Source organism: Echeneis naucrates, chromosome 8 (genome assembly GCF_900963305.1).
Source record: "Echeneis naucrates chromosome 8, fEcheNa1.1, whole genome shotgun sequence".
NCBI classification, from domain to species: Eukaryota; Metazoa; Chordata; class Actinopteri; order Carangiformes; family Echeneidae; genus Echeneis; species Echeneis naucrates.
The window spans coordinates 13,578,783-13,600,012 of record NC_042518.1 but is presented as its reverse complement, the minus strand read 5'-3'; the positions used below and the strand labels follow the sequence as shown (position 1 = coordinate 13,600,012).

Below are 21,230 nucleotides of genomic sequence, written 5' to 3'. Positions count from 1 at the left end.
TTCATTTGTGTTGTGGCCAAACTAGAGATGAGGGTCCATGTTAAAAAGTATTGCTGCACAGAGTGTTGGGAGAGTCAGAGCTCGGCAAGCAGCAACTGTCAGTAATGGGACAAAGTAATACTGAGAAGTGATTAGTACTATTTCTGAGACCAAACCCCATGGATGGCTCCATGGTATGATTATAGATTATATATATTAAGATGAGTCACCATAAGATACCATCTGTCTATTGAATTGAGAGTAGGTATGTTTCATTAATTCAGCTTCTCAATGGTTAGAGGAAGAGTTGTTTGTTTCTTACACTGAATATACTGAATTTTTCAGTTGGATGAAGCAGATTTTTGTCTCAGCTCTTCAGGATTCTATTGATCTCCTCCAACACCATGTCCATGCGATGTTTGGAGAATATGAAATCATTGGAGGTGAGCAATCACAGGAGCAGGACTGTCCACACACACACACACACAGTGAGGCAGGAACAGATGTGGTGCAAGAGGACTTTTCGAGACCCTCAACAATGACCCAATATTGTTCAGAGGAAACTAAGCAAAGGACCCACATTGAGTGGAAAAACCACAATAAACAACTCTCATGTGGACCTTCGTCATCTGTGTCCATTTGGGCAGTTGATATTGCATTATAAACCACAGGAGGAGTGGGGCAGAACAAAAGGTGTTACATTTCTTAAGAACAAGCACGAAATCAGGTTTCACCTCCGAAAAAAAAAAGAAAAAAATATTCACACCTGCATTGTTATTTTGCTGTTTGTTATTCAGTCCCTCGCCTTTTTATTTTACTTCAACAGCAAGAAATTTTCAGTATTTTATATTTTTCTCAGTGAATATCAGCTCAGCAAGGGCATGCAAAGATGCATACATACCATAACGCAGGAGACATGAGCTCACATCAAAGCATTCATCGCTGTGTTGAATAACAGTCTGCGTTATAAAAAAAATATAAATTTCATTATAAAATATTTTAATAAAATCATCATGGGGCAGTAATACCCTAACCCTAATACAGAATGACTTATACCACCAACATGTGGTCCTACTTAATTGGGTGATAATACTTAGTCATGCTGTTTTCACTATCAGATAGCTTTATATCATAACCCTCGTCAACATCGTTTCAAAAAACAAAAAATTACATTAGAAGTAAAAAACAAATATTCTCAGTTCTTTTATTCAACTTTATTTCACAATTGTATGTCATTTATTGTGTTTTCTGTTATAATACCACACACAAATGTCACCTGGGTAAAACAATATAAAACATAAGTTCCACAATTTGTCATTATTTATATTATGTACATGCACTCATTTATTTAGAGGCAAAAAAATCTCAGGCCTTTGCTTACTCTCAAGTGCACTTTCATCTGCCTTCCTTGCTGGTTGAGAAGCCATTTCAAAGAAGATCCTTCAGCTTCTGTTGGACTTGTAGATTTTTGGATTTGGATTGTGGGATGAAATTACTAAATGAATAGAGTCTAAATAAACACAGTAACCGTTTTCAATTATTTTACTATGTAGCTTCTCTTTTACCTCATCGTTGGGAAATAGATGACAACCACTGATGTTGAATGCGACTTTGGTTCATTACCGTAACTGACAAATAGTTTCATTCCCACACAGCAAGTTCCTGGGGGAGTGATGGACCACAATGATCCTGTTTCCTATCTGTGGCTCTGCCCTCCTCTGACATGAACACAGAACCACTTCTTACCTATGGAACTGCTTGAAAGCATGAATTTGGTGTGTTGATGATGTTCTGTTGAAAACTTTCTTTGGAAACTCTAATGGGATGGCTATGAGATAAGAATTTAAAAAAATGGGATTTGCAGCACAAAGAAAAGAATGACTTCCATTGTGAATTTGATCCTGTCCCACTTACTGTTATTTAACACTATCTACAATATTTCTGGGCTTTGATAAAAAAAAAAAAAATAATAATAATAAGAAGAAGAAACTGGAGGGTTAAGAAAACACTGTTCCTCTGCCACAGCAGTCCTACATTACACAGAGAGTGGGTTCGACTGAAAATCTTTCTGTACATTAGCCTGATTTACAGAATGTATGGAGGCATGAGTGTGCTCAGCAGCACCCATGACAAAACTGGAGATATCGATTATACAAGAGTTACAAGAAGCAAAAGTCATGTCGACAGCAGAGTTCTAGGATCATCAGCTATGCATTAAAATGCATAAATATTTCTTCAACACACTAAAATTATGATCTTTTGTTGTTTAAAAAAAAAAAGAAAGAAAAAAGAAAAACAGGCTCACTTGTCGTCTGTGTAATAGTATAATAATACTCAAAAGTGGATTCTTATCGGAGTGGTCCTTCTGGTGCCGTCGGCCTGTTTGTAACCTCTATCAGTTCAGGCTGCTCTGGCAGGATAGATGCCAGCACTCCAATCTATGTGGGGGCAAACTTCTTGGCCTGTGCCCTTACTCGCTTCTCATAGTCCATCCTGTTCTGACTGAAAAACAGAAAACAACGATATTTGGATACTTTAAACTATGCTAACATTACTTACATTTTTTGGAGGGGGGTGGCGGCATTTTTTTAGAGCTCTCACAAGTGTGTGTGAAGTATAAAAGAAAAAGAAATTAGACTATTATTTCTTTTTATGACTTCCCTTTTGGTTTCTGAAGGATATTATAGAAAGAGATGACTGCCCTGACAGTTCACTTCTCCTTTTCTAACCAAGTAAAGCTAAACTGACTGGCTGCAAATGTAGAAATATCAGTAATAATATAGCAAGGCACATATACTTACCAATAAATTGTGTAAGCTTCTGCTTGTGCTGGGTCTTGGATGTTAGGCTCATTCAGCAGCTCCTGGATACCCAATAGGATCTGAAAACAGTTAATGTTCCAGTCAGAGTCCAGGAAGTCTGATGGTTTATTGGCTCAAACCAGGCTAGTTTGGGATTCATCCCTAAACAGGTGTGCTCATCCTTGATCCACACAACTCAAATAGTTTTACTTGCACTTACAGGGTAAAGAGATTTATACTCACAAAGCACAATATAAGAGGAATAACCTAATATAAATAAGTAACCAGCCAAACAGTCTGCTGATAAGAGTCTATGAGTGTATTCAAACCTGTTTGATGGTGATGGCTGGCCTCCAGTCTTTGTCCTCCTCCAGGATGGACAGACACACAGTGCCTGATGGGTAGACATTGGGGTGGAATATTGGTGGCTCAAACTTGCCTAGAAGGAAATTGTTGAAAAGAAGGTAGGTATTTTAAGGCATGAAGCAAAACAAGTTGACAGCATACAAAGAAGCTATTACTGAGAGTTTGTTACTCAATATTTCTAAAACGAAAAAGGACTGGGCCAAGTGCTGACAAGTTAGAAATCTTCCCATAACAAACTGCAATTTCTCTTCCAGTTGACTTGACTGATTAAACAAATTCTCTCTTTATCCAGCTGCTGGTCTGAATACCACTCAACTTTATGAACAGGAATGCTTATGTCTGACAGGCTAAACCGAAAAAATGAACTAAGAAAATTGAATAGTTAAACCATCACACTCTACTCTTGCCTTACTTCACACCAAGGAATTCTGCATCCATCAATGGATGTAAGGTAACTGATAAAACAACAAATTACATGTTTTCAAGACTATGCAGAACTGTGACCATCATGTTTGCATAAGAAAACGTTAAAAATGTTTTCCACATTCACTCACACCAAATGTAAAGAAAACATGTTTTACCAACACAAAAAGGCAGCCATCATGTATTCAAGGTTGACCGTTCACACAAGCCAGTGCTTTATGCAAATATTTGGCATTTACTGTAAAATGAAAGTGTGTACTTAATGCACAACTGAACTTACATTTGGGTGGTGAGGATGGGTAGTCATCTTTGAATAGCATTCGGAGTTTGTAGAGTCCGCCCTCCCACAAAGTCTAGAAAAATAATAAAGAAATAATTCATAGTTTTGCAAACTCAATGAGAAAAACCAAAACACCAGCAAAGAACTAAACTTAAGTAACAAAAAAGGAATGACACATCAGTTAGTCTGAAGCCACAAGAAAACAAAAAATGTTTTTGTTATCAAACTTAAAATGAAAAGCACGTTGTACGTGTTGGAAATGAAGACAATCATGGATCCTACTTGCTTTTCATAAGCAGGAGAAACGATAACGAAGAAAAAAATGCAAGGATAAATATTAATTCCTGCACAAGTTGTGCTAACACTATTGCCACTGCTTGAAACAGAAACCTCCCATACTACATGTTGCCTTTTGACATATGGGACTATTCAGGGTAACATATACCAAAATGCTGATGTTTGACTATTTTCAAAATAGAAGCCTGATGTGCAGCTATTGGCAAGTACTGTTTTCGAAGTAGAAAAGAACATCTGCATGAAATCTAGCATTTTATATTTATAAATAAATATTAATTATTCATTGTATGTTAATACATTATGATTTATTTTCAATTTTGTTTGATCAATCTGACAGAAATTTTTTTAATAACTAATGCAGTAAAATATGGGTACATACATAGTAATGACTTCTGTAAACCAAGCATTTTTAAACTGTACCTGCGTAAACATACTTACATTAAGCCACTGGGTCTGGTCATCATTACAATTGCATGACACAGACATTGAAAAATGTGTTTTACTGTGCTGTGCTTAACTAACAGGGGTGAGAGGGTAAGAGTGGTTAAGTCAGTAAAGAAAAGGGTTCACATATGGTTTGAGGACTAGTTTGAATGTCAAATATTGATTAAAATAATCTACTGCTGGTCACCCAAGCAAAACTGACCAACATAGCAAACTAATCTTCTACTTTAATGTGCAACCAGGCAGACTGGGGCTGACGGTAGGCCTGAAGTTAACCTACTCCTTTCTTCCCAGGAATGGCACATTCCCAGTTCATCAGGTTCATGGTCCCATCAGGATTCTTCGTAGGCACAGCAACAAAACCCTGCAAGGTTCATAGGAGACACAAAACATCAGCGTTGGAACTTCTGTCCTAGTTTGCTGCCTTTTATCTCGTTAAAACCCTAAACAACGTTATGAAAACTTCAGAAAGGGGGACAAAATGTTACTGCATAACAATCATCATCTCGGGGCTGCTTACGAATGGGTGGTCTTTCCTCCAGGCTTTGCGCTCCTGGGACAGTCTGCTAAGAGCGATGCCAGACATTGTTGCTCATCAACGCCTCCCTGTGGAAAAACAACCCAAAACAAATTAATTATTCAATTCGAGCTGTCAACAATCCAGTAATTTGGCCTCCACAGTTTGACCCAAAACTGGAGGACAAGTTGAGAACTTATGACTTATCCCGCTGACTTTAACTGTCTTAATTCATTTCCATCAGAGTCCAGGAGAAACGATAGGGCTTATTTAGCTTGTACGAGCCACCGAAAGCAGCAGGATATACAACCACAGCAGACCGTGCACCAGCACCAGCTCATCCACACTGTTTTCTGCGTTTAATTCCAGTCTTTAGGTCAAACTTACCTCTTAATTTGTTTGGCAAAATGTCAGAATTACGTCGGTTTTGAGGACGAGCTAGTTGGCTTGGCTAGCGCTAACGTTACGGCCGAGCAAACAAACACACCCTTCGACGTTCAAAGACAAAACTGCAGAGCCAGTTAGGGCGAAAAAGACAGAGCCAACTGGATCTTCTACTTCAGCAACATCCCTAAAACACACTTGTCGAAATATATCGGTGTTACTTTTCACAGTTCGCCGCCGTTGTGAAAAGCAATGTGACTCGTGATGTTGTTTCGGCAGCTAGCCTATCGATAAAAAGGACCCCAATTTGTTTATTTCGTTAGGACCTTCAGGCAGTTTACGGGACATCCGAGTGACATACGTCACAAGAGGTCGGCCATCTTTGTTGTGGCAAGCGTGTTGGAAAAATTCAAAACTCGATGGCGCAATCACAGTCTCGTCCTAATATAACCGCCTCTTAGAATTAGTTTATTCATTGTTCTTGTACGTATATTTGTAGCTTATAAAATGTGATTTAAGTGGAGAGGTTTGCAATTGCATTTATTTTTATAAACTCCAGTGTATTAAAACACGAAAAACATCTTTTTGACCCTATTTTGCTCAACATTTTCAAATATACCACACTTGTTTGTTGCATTGAATGGTATTTGGCTACTGTGACCTGCAGGAAAAAAAAAAACATAAAATGCAAAGAATTATCTTTATATTATAGTTGCTGTTGTGTCTTTGGCTTACACCTTCCATGCAGTCAGTACTTTTATACTGCATGTTTGCTCTAGTCATGGATGGAAATCTAGGGCTACATGGAGGGATTATTGTGGTTAAGAGTTTATATTATCCTATGCAAATGATCAGTTGACTTGGGTGTCAGCTGGGAGGGTCAGAAGTCGGGTAAATACTAAAGAGGAGTGTGATGATTGATTTACATGAAGCTATAACTGCCACAGCAGATACAGCACAAGATCGTAATCTATTCAAGAACTGCTGCAAAGGTTCATCGTCTTTTTCCCTGTCTTAATGCTCCTTTTCCAAGGTGTCTCTACTACAATGGCAGCCACAGCTGGCATCACAAATAATATAAGCACTTGCTTAATAAATTTGATAGTTTGCAGGTGGGAATAAGTGCAAAGCTTCAACTGCAATCTTCTACACCACACTGGGCATGCTATTAAAGCAATTGATACAATTCTTTTCTTTTAGCACACCTTAGTTCCCATTACAGCATGCAGAGAACAATGCATCGTATTACCAAAGCTTAACAAAAGCTAAAATACACAACCTTTCTGTTGAAAATCAGGCATCTTGCCAGACACCTCAAATCCAGCACAAGAACAGGACTGAACTGGTTTTGATTTCCTCAACGTCAGCACCCCCCACCCACCTTTTTTTTTTTTTCTTTTCTTTTTTTTTTTGTCGTAGTGTGTGGGTGACCTAGCTTCCTGGCAACAGGTGAAATGTTTGTGTGTAACTCTGATCTGCTTGAATTTTTATTTTGTTTCATTGCATTTTCCTGCTATATTTATGTTACATGACATGACTTTCTAACATTAAAGTATATAATGAGGTGAAAATAAGATTGCAAAACATCTTGATTTGAATGATTGAATTTCCCTCCATCAGCATAAATTGTATCTGCGATCTTCGACACCCTTCCAAACAGGTTAAATATATATCTTTCTGGTTACTAAATACATTTGTTTTTCCTTAATCAAATAGAAACACAGGAAATACCACGGCAGATCAATTGTTTGTAGGACAAAAAAAGAACCTCAAACACATTTGCTGTACTATTTATTTAGAAAAAGCACATCCACAATGTCCTCCCATAAACAAAGTCTATAGAGCCCATCTGTCTTAATCTTGCATACATTTCTCATCAGATAATCCCAAAAGTCATTAAACAATAGTGTCATCTTTTCAAATATATCTCTAAACAAATATATTCAAACTATTATGATATGTCTGGACCTTTTTTAAATAAATAATCTATTTCATAATGTGCATGAGGTTTTCATAAGAGGTTTCAGACTGCTGGTGAAACTTGTATCTGTTAAGGTCGCAGTTAGCTTTCATAACAAACTTAATACCATCTCCTCAGTAATTGTTTAATATGTTTTTAAGTCACTCACTGCTTTCCCCTGTAAAAGTAACATCACATCCTGCTCCTGTCTGCTGTAGTCCACCGCCTCCCCTCTCTTGTTCCTTCACACCTTCTTACCCTCTCCCTCTGAGATGATATGTTCTGGACTTGCCCTTTTAAACCATTCAGACCAGGAGCCGTCGTAAACACACACCCCAGGGTGACCGAGCAGGTGAGCAGCCAGAACGATGTGACAAGCTGTGACACCGGACCCACAGGTGGCCCACAGTGGCCTCTCCAGGTCCACCCCTGCACCTCTGAACAGCTCGGACAGGCCCTCAGTCCCCAGCTCTTTTCCAGAGGAGTCCAAGAAAGAAGTGAATGGCATATTAACTGCACCAGGGAAATGGCCTGGCAGTGTGTCTGTGTGGGTGAGATACAGGGTGAGAAATATTATTAAAGTGTCAGGGAAATAAAATCATTAAATTAGGAAAAGGTTGTTTTTTTGCCCCCAGTGAATATTTCCTAAATATATTTCCTAAAACAATTATCAGCCACACCTCTTGGCCCTCAGCAAGGAGAAGGCTGACTTATTCTACAGAAAAATCTATCTGCCGACAAAAAGGCCAAGAAGAAATCTAGCAAATGGTATTTGGGACTGCTAAAAAAATTTGCTCCACTTATTAACGTGGTAAGCCAATCAGTTATCATAAAGTGCAAACAACATAAAGTTACATTATTTCATGTCCTGCGCCAAATACATAAAGGCAAACATGGAAGAGACCAGAAATGAGCCTTTTTCTATTATTTCGTTTCTTAAACAATAATCGGTCAGAATTTTGATTTCTCATACAAAAGCCATTTAACTTATTATATTTGTTTGCTATATATAAGAAAAGCTGTTTGGCTACAGGAACCAGGTTTTCACACCTTCTCTAGGCTCCGGCTCAGTCCCCCTGAACCTGCCGGCGGACCTGGCGTCCACGACCTGGACCTGCTGCGTCCGGATGTTCTCCAGCACGTCCGCGTAGCTCTTCACCCAGGACCCGTTCAACGTGGCCTTAAACTCTGCGCGCTCCGGAGCGGAGCATCGATCCGTCAGCGGATGGCCGTCAGCCAGCCACTTCTTCAGGCCTCCGTCCAGCACCGACACCAGGGTGTGGCCGAACAGCCGGAACATCCACCACACCCGGGGCGCGCTGAACGAGCCAAAGTCGCTGGTGTCGTAAACAACGACGTGTGTGTCGTTCCCGATGCCCAGGTCGCCGACGTACCGGGAGAAGTGGCTGGGAGTCGGCAGCATGTGATCAAACGGAGAGCTCCGGTCGCAGCAGTCATCTATGTCAAAGAAAGCGGAGCCCGGTATGTGCCTCTGCACGAACTCGGCCCTGGGGTCCCGCTTCATCTTCGGCAGGTACCATGAGGTGTCCAGGACCCGCAGCCTGGGGCCGATCAGGCTGTTGCTGATGGCGTCTGCCAGCCACCGTCCGGAAACCAGAGTTTGGGTTTGTACTGCCATGATGAGGCGCTGCAGTACCAGCTCCGACCTCCAGAGGGAAACTGTGCTCCTCAGGACCAGGGCCCCACACGCATTGTAATATGTAAGAGTATGGGAACCGCCGATTGAGATGAGAATCTAATTTAAGTTAACTCTTGGTATTTTCTTTTACCTGCAGCTTTCTTTTCGTTGGCAGTCTTGGGATCTTCAGCTGTCTCATCACTGGGTGTTTCTGCCTTTTCAAAGAAGCTCTCCAACAATGTTTGTTTCTTTATTTCACAATGATTTCATAAGCTAAAAAACTGGACATTACATAACCATTCTCTTCAAATAATGCTCCTGAAGAGCAGCAGAGTGGAACATCAAGAGAGACCTATATGTTGATTTCAATCAAATCCTCAACTAAGCAGGCAGACATTTCTGGTTTATTTATGTATGCTTAGATCTGAGGTCAAATGATCCAATGCATTGAATCATTCAATCAAAGTTGACTTTTAAAGGCCTGCTAAGACCTTTTGATCTCAGAGATTATGTGCTCTGGTGGAGCCTTGGTGAACCACTCATACCAGGATCCATCATACACAGAAGCCCCAGGGGCGCCACACAGGTGGGCAGCCAGAACCATGTGACAGGCGGTCACACCTGAGCCACAGGACCCACAGAGGGGCTTACTCAAATCCACCTGTGACTGCTTAAAGAACTCCTTCAGCTCATCTGTGGACAGCATCATTCCCTTGTCATCGAGAAACCTGAAGAACGGCATGCATATGGAGCCAGGGATGTGGCCCGGTTGGATACCTGAAGGACAGTTATAAATTATTTAACTTCCCTGCACTCACACGTAGCACAGTAGGCATTCACACACAATGAGGGCCAAATTATCCATTACCTCAATCAGCTTCTTACTATGCATGGGAAAAAAAAAAATCACGAGGCTTGTCTAGCTGCTTTCAATTTCTTACATCTCTCGTCTCACTGATATGATTAGTTTCCATGCATGAAACACAACAACAAGCAAGAAAATTTTCAACAATCTCATTGTAGGTGTGATGCTGTTTGCTTATGTTTAGAAACTGTCAAGTCACATCATGCAGTTGTGGCGACATAACAACCACTGCTGTCAAACTGACTGCGCAAATATATAAAATATTATGAAATTCAATACATTTTAACTTTGAGTCAGTCTGATCATTTATTTAAGCTCTGTTGTTAACTTTTGCTAAGGAAGTTATGTTCTCCTCATCAGCATGCTATTTGTCAGCAGGATTACACATGTAATGTTTGGAATGGGTTCCTTTTGATACTGTCAACAGTGCAGATGAGATGGGCTGCAACATGGAGAAGAGCCTTAACCTTTGACACAGACAAACAACTGCCCTATAGTCACTTGTGGTTATATTTGTACTACGTTCTTAGATCTAGAATAGTTACATAACAAAAACTGAGCTCCTGGTTTCAAGAAAATTCACATTAATCAGGATTAAACAAATATGTGAGTGGACAAAAAGGAGGTGTACCCTCTTTTGGTTCTGGCTCTGTCCCCCAGAACCTGGCATAGGACCTCACGTCCACCACCTGGAAACCCTGAGTCGTGATGTTGTCGGTGATGTCCTCAAAAGACTTGACCCAGGCGCGGTTGATGGTGGCGGTGAAGTGGGCCGGTTCAGGCCGGGTGAGCGTCCCTGTGACCGGGTGTCCCTCTCTGACCCAGCTCCTGAAGCCCCCGTTCAGCACCGACACCTCAGTGTGGCCAAACAAGCGGAACATCCACCAAACCCTGGTGCAGGAAAATGCCCCGAGGTCACTGGCATCGTAAACAACCACATGGCTGTCATTTCCAATACCTAGGCCGCCGACATATTCTGCAAAAAACTGCTCTGATGGCAGCGTGTGGTCAAACGCAGACGTCCTGTCTGAGCACTCATCGATGTCGAAGAAGGACGCTCCTGGGATGTGAGACTGTGCGAACTCCTTCTTGGCGTCTCGTTTTGTCATCGGGAGATACCAGGACGAATCCAGGATCCGGAGCCGCGGCCCGACCAGGCCCCGTTTGACCATGTCAGCCAGCCACTCAGCAGAAACCAACGTCTGCTCTGCCATGTTTACTGCAGGGCGAAATGACACAGCCCTCGACTTCTGCCCCTGTTATTTGATTAAACAGACTCAGTGCAATGTCCCCATCAAACAAGCAGGCAGTAAAACAAACAAGTGGAGTGAAAGTACCTCAGAAATTTAAATCAAGGCCCAAAAGCTTCAATTCAGGCGTTTCCTACTGCCGCAGGTGTATAAACTCTAGCACCTCTCCATGCTGTCTGCTTTTACAAACATCTGTTCTGAACAGCTCACTGAGTTCAAGTCTTTAATTACAGGAAGGGGATTCCAGGTGCAGAGGCCCATAGGGTTTAAAAGGTGTCTGCGATCTGCTGATACAATAACTGCAGGGATCCAAACGGCTGCATGAAGCCCTACAATCAACAAAGATGTAAAGCTGGCTGTTTTGTGCCAACAGTAAAGTTCCACAGAGGATCATGGGATTCCTGGATGATAAGTAACCGGGCAATCTTGTCAAAATGTGTCCCAGAAGAATGGAAGCTGGTACGGCTGAAAAGAGGGGACCAACTTCCTATTAATGTTTAAGGGTTTAGAACAGCTCCTGTACTGTCATAAATGTCATTCATGCAGGCACTCCACTGTCCCTCTGCACTGGCCCTTGTCTTACCATACAGTTTCTTGTTGATATTACATCTTGTGTTTCTGCTTTGTTAGTCATAACACCAAAAGTTGTGATATTTTCACTAATATGAACTAATTGTATGTTAAATTAAAGCAAATATAGTGAATTATTTCATTTATTTTTCATTTATTTTATAACACTTATCTAAGCAAATAAAAGGCAAATTCTTTTCTGACATCTTTTGCATACCGTAACTGTACGCTATTTGTTTTCTCATATGGCCTTATATAAGGAGGCACACCAGAAAGCTGATATGGGGAGGCTAGCGTCTGTGGGAAACCAGAAAACGTGCTGTGCAAAGAATTTGCATCCTCATAAGTCAAACAGATATTAGGTACCTGTTGTGAAAATTTTAGTTGATAATGTCAGACAGGTTGTCTGTGTGTTTTATTCTTTGCAAGGAAAACCAGACATTCATACAGATTGACAAATAGTCTGCAGAGTATGGCAAGATACAGGATTTAATACGATCTTTTTTGTAGCTCTACATAGAAAAGCTTGTGGTAAAAACTTTCTCGGAAGTAACCAGAGTGAGGCAAATAGTTGCCATTCTGCATCAGACAGCTGCACTGGAATGAACCTGCAAAACTTAAAAGCAAAAAGGATTGCATAGAGGCCAGTATACGTGTAGACACAACCCAAGGTTACACAAGTGTTAGACTGTTCATGATGTGAATATATTTCATTTACTGCTGAAATGTGAATGTGTACATTTTGTTTACTGCTCATTGCAGAATCGTGGAGACTCATGAACAATGAAAGTTTAATACTCCAGACATCAGTTTGACCTTTAAGGCTCTGTATGCTTGTCCAAGCAGGATAGCACAACCTACTGGAATGGATACAGCTTGATATGAAACTGCTTACACTCACATTAATGTTATAATAGTTGCCTTTTTTGACTGCATTCGAGAAGTAGATGCCGCCTAACCAAGGGCAGAAGAAGATAATAACTACTATCCACGGCTGATTCACGTGGCCCAGCTTATGCACTTGTCTTAGTGAAGAATAACTACCCCTGATGAAGAAGTAGAACTATGTTAGAGGATGTGGGGGTTGTGGGGTTCTTCTCTGTGATACCGGGATACAGACCACACCTTCTTCCTCAGATTCCATTTGAACACGCAGAGTCAAGCAGAATGGAGAAACTCAACAATGATGATCAGAAAAACAGGCTGCACCAAAATATTGTAGTGGAGTGACAGTGCCCAGGGATATTGTCCCTGTTCAGGCGTCACAGGTGAGAGCCAGGTCACCATGATCCATACTGGCGTTGAACAGGTCAGAATAACAAGTGAGGAAACATGTGGAGCTTTGGGTAAGAGAGAAGTGCACCAATACACACACACATAGGTTTGTGCAACCAACACGCTAAAGTTCATGATAAATGATTTTAGGAAATGTATCCCCCCTCCTGTGGAAGTTGAGATTGCCAAAAAGGTCTGGTAAACAGGATGAAGCCTATCCACTCAATTCACACACATAGCCTGACCTTAGTATAAAAAGGTATATCATGTTCTGTAATTTTGTCTCTGACTACATTGTTAGTAGGGCCGCTGTGAATAAAGAGATTCCCCATCTGATTCCTCTGCGATCCATTTCTTTCTGCCACAATAATATAATTTTCCAATACAGTACCCTTACCAGTATGTTTTTTGCAATCTAAAAGGCCAAGTTAATTCATTGCATGGAATCATGTTGATCAAATGGGATTGTCACTCTCCTATTATTAAATTCTGCTAAAATAATATTACTTGGTCACTGTCAGTTGCAGAAGTATCCTTTACCTAGGTAAAAGTAACAATGAAAAAGGAGTCCAGTACAAGGACAAATCAAAATAATCAAAATATTAATATGATGCTTTCAGTTCCAGACAAACTGTCACTGATTTACTGTTCTAGTTACAGCTATAATTTAGTAACTATTTGTACTGATTTTTTATTATTATTTTTTAGAAATGTTAAACTATCGAACAGACATGCAATGAAGCACATGAACAAATAAGAATGAGATGGGCAAAGACAGAGAGAGAGAGAGAGAGAGAGAGAGAGCGACAGAGAGAGAGAGGAACTGAAATTGCTTAATTGGAGTCACTGCTTCTACATTATAGACCCTTTGGCTTAGTCCATCAGGTGTTCCTCACACTGACTGTTCCTCCATCCTACCAACCGGCCAGACCTTGGAGTCATTTCCATACTGAGGTAAGAAGATTTTTTCCCAAATAAAATACATTTTTTGGTTAATGTAGAAAATGAAAAAATAAAGACAAATTCTCTCACTTTTATTGACAGAATAGAGAGTTTTAAGGTAATTGTGCTTAGATTGATGTGACTGAGACAAAACTAAGAGTTTCTGTGATTACCAACATTCATGTTTCAATTGTTTTAGAACATGTTTGTGAGAAGAAATATGCCCACTGGCATTTTTCAAATATTTCCTTAATTTTCACTGGTCTGGACAGCACAACCTAAAACCCCTTGTCCTACGAAGTAGTGGGGTAATGACTCCTAAAAGAAAAAACCAGAGCAAATATAATTGAAAACATGTGCATGGAGCGATATCACTGACTATTTTGTGAAAGGACTGAAAGGAAAGGACTGATTGAAGCAGTTTAACCTAATATGATTGTTTGAAACGTAAAGAATATATAGATATATATTCTATATATATAGCATAAAATGCTAAAAACTATTATAGTATGCAATGGTGACATTGACAGAGCTGTCTGCACTTCTAATTGAGCGAGTGGTGTCATGAGACTGGTATCCTCACAGAAACGGATTCTATGCACAGACAGCCAGTTCTGTGTGGATGAAATCAAGAGAAATCTAATTTTCAGTCATACAGCTAGGAACTAATTTCCTGACAACCAACAACACAAAAAAAAAAAAGCCAAACTTTGGAGGCGTGGCAAAACTGGAATAACTGCTTCCACGTGTGAGCAGATGGGTTTAGTTATCAGTCATTACTCAGTTCCAGGGGGTTATTGTCTCACACAGAGGTAAACTCTGAATGCAGTCCACTTGTGTTTACAATGTTAATTGACAAAGAGACCTATGTTGGACTCTGCAGCCTCTTCACCATAATCCAAATAATTGATTTAGGTTACTAGTTCCACTAATATGAGAAATGTTGGACTTCATGCAAAGGAAATCGTTCTGATTGTATTTTGTGTGTGTCTGTACAAGGTCTGAGGTCAAGTTTGTAAAACCCTTAAACCTTTTCTGGAACAACACTCTTTGGGCTAAATACCAGCATGTTGACAGTGGGACTCCTAAGACGATGATGAATGACTGAATGAATGATTAATTCATCTTAACTATCATTATACAATATGTACACTGAAACTCCGTTTGACTCAACTTTTCTTGGTGTTAGAAAATAACACCAAGAAATATATGACATATCTAAAAGGTCAAGAACAGCAGCAGTAAAAGTGTCAGTGCAGCTTAAAATAAATAAATAAGATAGCTGAGTTGAGCCGTCGCCATTGAGAGGCAGTTTCACCCAATGTCTGAATTTATCATATTATTTTGATGCCATTTTCTAATTTGCATTAAAAACACTGAGCAGAGACTGATGGGAATGTCTGTCTAATGGCAATCCACGTTGTATTTGTTGAGATATTTGAAATGGGCAAAAATCTAAACCGTGAAACTTGTGGTTTCACTGGATGAAATATTAAGTAATCACCAAAATCACTTGGATTTACATCTTAGACTAAAGTAAAGCTAATCCTACTAAAAATGAAGGTTAAATATATTAACTACTTCTCATTAGGACTCATTAACTAATCTGTTTAGAATAAGAAATCATATTCAGCAACTGTAATTATTGCTGTTTTGTTACAGGTTGTGTGCAATTGTCATTTGCTTGTGAAGGCTGAATAGTTCTGTTTGCTTAGATGATATGAAATGTCTCAAGCATCAGTAAATGCTGTGCATGTATACTATATTCCTCGCATGCACATGGTTTTCTCTTTGTGCTCTTCAAATACTTCAATATCTAGTGATATAAGACTGTATGCATCTCTACAAATAAAGTATTTGGTGTGAATCTTTCCCTCATTTTGTCCTTTTCTATTAAGCCTCCTTGATACCAACAGGATGGCCCTTCCCAACTACCCCGTTCCAGAGTTGGATGTAACCTTGCAAGAAGTGAGCCGTGTCCTGCAGCTCACTTTAAGTCCTGACATCTACCCTGAGTTCAAAAGTGCACTGGAACAGCAGACGAAGTTCCTTCAAGAGGCACAGCAGGAAATAGCTATGAGAGCCTCAGACCAGGAGAACTGGGTGACAGAGCAGTTCAAGGGCGGCCTGCTGTCATGTGCTGACCCTCTGCCCGCTTCCACAGCCCTCCCTGTTGTTCTTCTTCCATCCAAAGCAACGAGATGCACCCAGTTGGGGAGGGCAGCTGCTTTACTCTGGGCAGCCGCAAAGCTATACACTGAGCCCATGTTGCTGGAGGGCGGTGTGCTAATGGAGCGCACACAGCAGTCTGAGGTGTTTGCTGCCAGCCGGATCCCTGGCAGGACTCAAGATCAAATTAAGGTAATATAACAGGACACATCGGGAGCGGGTTTGAAGTTTCCAGAGTTAAGATCCGTGCAGAGAATATCGGATTAGTTATCCCATATTCATCCATCCTTTTATCATTTCCAGGTCTACCCAGATAGCCTCCATGCTATCATCACCTGCGTTGGAGGAGTGTTTCCTGTTGACATATTGTGCCGTTCCAGCACTGATGAACCAGTTTCCGTTCGGCCATTCACTGACATCTACAACCAGTTGGCTCAGGTGATGGATCAACCTGGAGCAGGGAACCAGACTGATCCCTCTGCCATTTGCAAATTCTCAGCTCTGCACCGCAAAACCTGGGCTGCCATCAGAGAAGAGATCCTGGAACAAGGAGGGGAAGCGGCAGCATCACTGGGGCTGATGGAGAGTGCTGTGTTAACGCTCTGTCTGGAAGACATGAACGCACCTTGTGAACTGGCTGATATCCTCAATGCTGTGAGGCTGGGAGGAAGAAGCGGTACTTCTCCATGTCTGAGATACTATGATAAGGTAAAGGAGAAAAACTGAACATTTTAAATAATCCCAGATTTGTTTGAATGACCCCAGATCTGATGTCTCTCTCCTCCCTCTTATTTCACAAATATCAGGTCATTCTGTTATAATTACTCAGATCTCGAATTACAACTTCTACTAAAAGGTTCTGATTTAGACTTGGACAGAAAATTTTATAGGATACGTAAATGCACACGAATGCTGCATATTCACTTTGAGTACATAATAAAAACAACCAAATTTTTGTTTGTCTCTTTTTTGACAGGTAGTAAACCTGGTGGTGTTTAAGGATGGTACAGCTGGGATGACATATGAGCACAGCGTTGTGGATGGGATGGTGGCTGGCCTCATGACTGAGCGTGTGTACAGTCTATCTGAGACTGCTGACTTAAACCTCGTCTGTACTAAACCAGAAAATGTGAATGGGTTTGTCACACTTAACAGTGTAAATTCCGGTTGTCCTACTCCGTTAACATTCCCTTTGAAAGGGGTAAACCCCCCCAAACCAAGTCCAGACTTAATGGCAACACATCCACTTCTTACTTTTGATGTGTCCTCCTATCCTGATGTCTTCTCTACTCTTAGAGGGCAGAGAGGCCTGTACGACGCTTGGATAAACTTCTCCTTGCAGCTCTCTCTGAGGCAAACTCTTGGTGAATCTGCTGATAGTTACATACTTGTCACACCTAGCCATATGCGCCACTACAAACATGGCAGATGTGATCCTACATACTCACTCACTATGCATTCCCGCAAGTTAGTAGGTGCCTTGGCGTCCTGTGTTCACCCTGATGACACAATGCAATACACTGCTGACCTCCTATGTTTGTTCCATGTTGCATTTTTGGAGCATAAGGGTCTCATTAGAAAGACCAAAAGAGGTCAGGGTGTTGGTCCTCATCTAGCTGCCCTGCGCAGATTTTTACCATCTGACAATCCACTGAAGAAGTTTCTGGACCCCTTTGGATGTCCATCTGTATACCTTACTGGTACAGATGTGATGGAGGGTGTAGAGTGTGGTGTAGGGAATGTTTATGCCCAAGATCAGCTGGCTGTGACCTACCTCGGAAAAAGGGACAAGGTTCGTATAGTCCTCAATGGGAAAGGAAGCTTTGCTCTGACACTGAGGAAGCTTGAAGAACACCTGAAGGCAAACCTGAAGTTGGTGATGCTTCTAGCTGTTAGATATGCCATTGCAAACCAGATGGGAGCCCTGGAGTGTCTACTCCAACAGGGTCACACAGAGAAAATTAGTGGGCGGACACATCCCTGTCTGGTGAGCACAAACAATACAAAAAGTACAGTTGACTCCACCTCAGGCATGAGTCCAGACTATACTCTGGTGATCCATGGCGGAGCTGGAGAAGAGATGATGTTAAACACCCATGTGATTGGGGTAATTGAATTTGCCCTTCAGACAGCATTAACTCTTGGATGCCAAGTGCTTCAACAAGGTGGCAGGAGTCTGGATGCAGTTCAGAGGTCAGTGGAAGCTCTAGAAGACTGCTTCCTTTTCAATGCAGGAAAAGGCTCTGTACTCAACAAAGATGGCAAAAATGAATTGGAAGCAACCATTGTAGATGGCAGTGCAGGGAGGTCGGGATCTGTAGCTTGTGTGCAAACTGTGAAGAACCCTATAAAAGCAGCCAGATGTGTCATGGAGAAAAGCTCACATTCACTCATTGTGGGAGAGGGGGCTGAGGAGTTTCTGGAAGGACTGGAAGAAAAGGAAAAGCCTGTTGGGGCTGAGTATTTCTACACTGATATACGTCACAGAGAGTTAAATGCAAAGCTCAATGGTGGAAATAACTCAAAGAACAATCACCCTCAAACAGTTGGAGCTGTGGCGTTGGACCAGTGGCGTGGGTTGGCTGCTGCATCCTCCACAGGTGGATTAGTGGGGAAGTTGAAAGGGCGAGTTGGGGATACAGCAGTAGTTGGAGCTGGAATATATGCTGATGACAACTTAGCTATCACCTGTTCAGGAGATGGAGATGTATTTCTGAGGCACACAGTTGCCCAGAAAATAGCTAGTCTCTATCATCACAAAGGCTATAACCTTAGACAGGCAAGTAAAAAAGTGATGGATGAAATTCTAAGTGGGAGTTGTGCAGGCGTCATTGCAGTGGACTCCAAGGGTGATGCCATCATCGAAACTAATGCTGGCGTGATGTTTGTGGCATCAATGATAAGTGGGGTGTCTCGAGTAGAGGTGCTCAGGCCTCTGAAAAGCTTCTCTAATGTGATTTTTGAAACAGATGAACTGGTTGCTTACCTGAATCCCAATCCCTGGATCCCTGGGTCAACCATTCTGACAAGAAAAACTCTTAGTGGGGCAAGCAGCATCTTTCACTTAGCCACACCTGATTTTGTGGCTATGCTACAAGTGGCAAGAGCTGTAGCAAGCTTAGTACGTGAGCGTTTGAGGGTGGAGCGGGTTGCTTTGGTTTCCAATCCAACCCCTGATCATCCAGCACAAATCAAACTGCTCCCACTTCATGGATTAGAGCCAAAGTGGCACCCCCATCTCGCTAGTGAGGAGGAATTCCATGCTTATGATCCTGGATACTGCACCTCAAAAAGTGGCCCACGCTGGGATGATGAGGCACTTACCCGGGTTCAAGCCAAGATTAGAAGTGGACTGCCAACACCAAATGCACCTTCTTGCTTTGACTTTTTTGGTGACCCTTCCAATGATGACCTTTTCAGCCGTATTGTTCGTGGAGAGCAGCAACAGTGGAGAGTGTGGGAAGACAGTGAGCATGTTGCCTTCCTCACACCATACCCAAACACTCCTGGACTTACTGTTGTGGTGCCACGCAAGCCTTTGTCCAGTGACATCTTTAAACTGGATGAGGCCAACTACAAAGCACTTATCTTAGCCACTCAAAAGGTTTCCCGGCTTTTGGAAGAGGGGATGCGAGCTCGAGGTGTTGCTCTGATCTTTGAGGGCTTTGAGATCGACTATGCTCATGCCAAGCTGATCCCTTTGTTACCTTCACCAGATGGTACCAAGGCTGTTGAGCTGCAACCAGAATGCTTTCAAAGCTATCCTGGATATGTTTCATCGCTGGATGGACCAGCTGCTGATGCCGAGACCCTCAAAACAGTCCACTCACAAATCATTGATTGCAGTCCTCCTCATTTGTGGAAAGATCCGAATTCCCACTCCACACTTGCCATTACTAGCCAGTGGTATCGCAACATGTTCCAGATTCAAAACACTCTTTTCCACAGCACAGTGGAATATTTCCATAATTCCTGCCAGTACTCCTACGCACTGACGCCTCTCACAACAGACACCATCTCTTCACCAATGGGTCTGGGGTCTGACTCAGAACCAGTATGTGTTAACCTGTTGGGCCAGGATGTCTACTTAGCCGACTCAATGCAATTTGTTCTTGAATACTTCCTTCGCTTTCAGGAGAACCTGCCAGGGGCCTACTACATATCTCCCAGCTTTAGAGGGGAAGATCCTGATGCCACACACTTGAACCAGTTCTACCACGTTGAGTGTGAACTGTTGGGAGACATTGACAAAGCCATTTCCACAGCAGAGGGATATGTGGCCCATCTCACCAAGTCCATGTTGAGGAAGCATTCAGATATAATTCTCAACACTGCTGGCACCCTTAACCATGTCACAGCCTTGCTGAGTAAGTTGGATGGGGAAACTTCACTGCCAAGAGTCCCTCTGGACCAGGCCATTCCTATGATGCCCTCTGATGACTGTGTGGACTGGGTCCAAGATGGTCAGCCCCAGTTTGGCAGAAAACTAACACGCAAAGGAGAAAGGGTCTTGATAGAGAAATATGGTGGAGCTGTTTGGCTGACTGAGATGGACCATCTGGGAGTTCCCTTCTACCAGGCCTATGTGGAGGGCACTGGGCAGTGCAAAGCCAAAGCTGCTGACCTTCTTCTGGGGCTGGGTGAGACTGTGGGCCTTGGTGAACGTCATTCAAACCCTGAGATGGTACAGGAGGCCCTCAGGCACCATGCAGTGCCTGAGCAGTCTTACAAGTGGTACATTAACATGCGCCAAGTGAAACCACTCCTCACCAGTGGCTGGGGCATGGGGACAGAGCGCTACTTGTGCTGGCTACTTCAGCACGATGACATTAGAGACATACACATCATACCTAGAATGAAAGGAATGAAGTTCATGCCCTGATGATAACCTTATATTATATTTCCAGGTCATTAGATGGAATATACTGATAGGGCCAAAGATTACAGAGCATGGATTTTTACTATTGCCTCAACAATCTAGAGTTGGTGACTTTCATCCAAGTTTGGATTTCTTAAAATCCTCCCTGCTGTGTCTGTTGACAAAGGACATTTCCTACAGCCATTTGATC

At 41.9% G+C, this 21,230-nt stretch overlaps 4 protein-coding genes across 4 annotated transcripts; 1 reads left to right on the top strand and 3 right to left on the bottom strand.

Annotated features, from left to right (window-relative positions):
* Nucleotides 1-768: 768 nt before the first annotated feature.
* On the bottom strand, nucleotides 769-5,795 carry LOC115047157 (SUMO-conjugating enzyme UBC9-like). The gene is made up of 7 exons (XM_029507919.1): nucleotides 5,495-5,795; nucleotides 5,111-5,196; nucleotides 4,871-4,954; nucleotides 3,850-3,922; nucleotides 3,110-3,219; nucleotides 2,781-2,860; nucleotides 769-2,481 (listed from the first exon to the last, which is right to left on the bottom strand). Exons 2-7 carry the CDS (start codon nucleotides 5,174-5,176, stop codon nucleotides 2,418-2,420), a joined length of 477 nt encoding a protein of 158 aa, XP_029363779.1. The 5' UTR covers nucleotides 5,177-5,196; nucleotides 5,495-5,795; the 3' UTR covers nucleotides 769-2,417.
* Nucleotides 5,796-6,873: 1,078 nt separating this feature from the next.
* Nucleotides 6,874-9,098, bottom strand: LOC115047369 (3-mercaptopyruvate sulfurtransferase-like). The gene is made up of 2 exons (XM_029508251.1): nucleotides 8,502-9,098; nucleotides 6,874-7,994 (listed from the first exon to the last, which is right to left on the bottom strand). The coding sequence occupies exons 1-2, from the start codon at nucleotides 9,088-9,090 to the stop codon at nucleotides 7,696-7,698; spliced, it is 888 nt and encodes a 295-aa protein (XP_029364111.1). The 5' UTR covers nucleotides 9,091-9,098; the 3' UTR covers nucleotides 6,874-7,695.
* Nucleotides 9,099-9,574: 476 nt separating this feature from the next.
* On the bottom strand, nucleotides 9,575-11,169 carry LOC115047370 (thiosulfate sulfurtransferase-like). Its single transcript, XM_029508252.1, has 2 exons — nucleotides 10,587-11,169; nucleotides 9,575-9,867 (listed from the first exon to the last, which is right to left on the bottom strand). Exons 1-2 carry the CDS (start codon nucleotides 11,167-11,169, stop codon nucleotides 9,575-9,577), a joined length of 876 nt encoding a protein of 291 aa, XP_029364112.1.
* Nucleotides 11,170-15,909: 4,740 nt separating this feature from the next.
* LOC115047264 (uncharacterized) lies at nucleotides 15,910-21,043 on the top strand. The gene is made up of 4 exons (XM_029508072.1): nucleotides 15,910-16,353; nucleotides 16,465-16,869; nucleotides 17,138-17,235; nucleotides 17,458-21,043. The coding sequence occupies exons 1-4, from the start codon at nucleotides 15,910-15,912 to the stop codon at nucleotides 21,041-21,043; spliced, it is 4,533 nt and encodes a 1,510-aa protein (XP_029363932.1).
* Nucleotides 21,044-21,230: the final 187 nt, after the last annotated feature.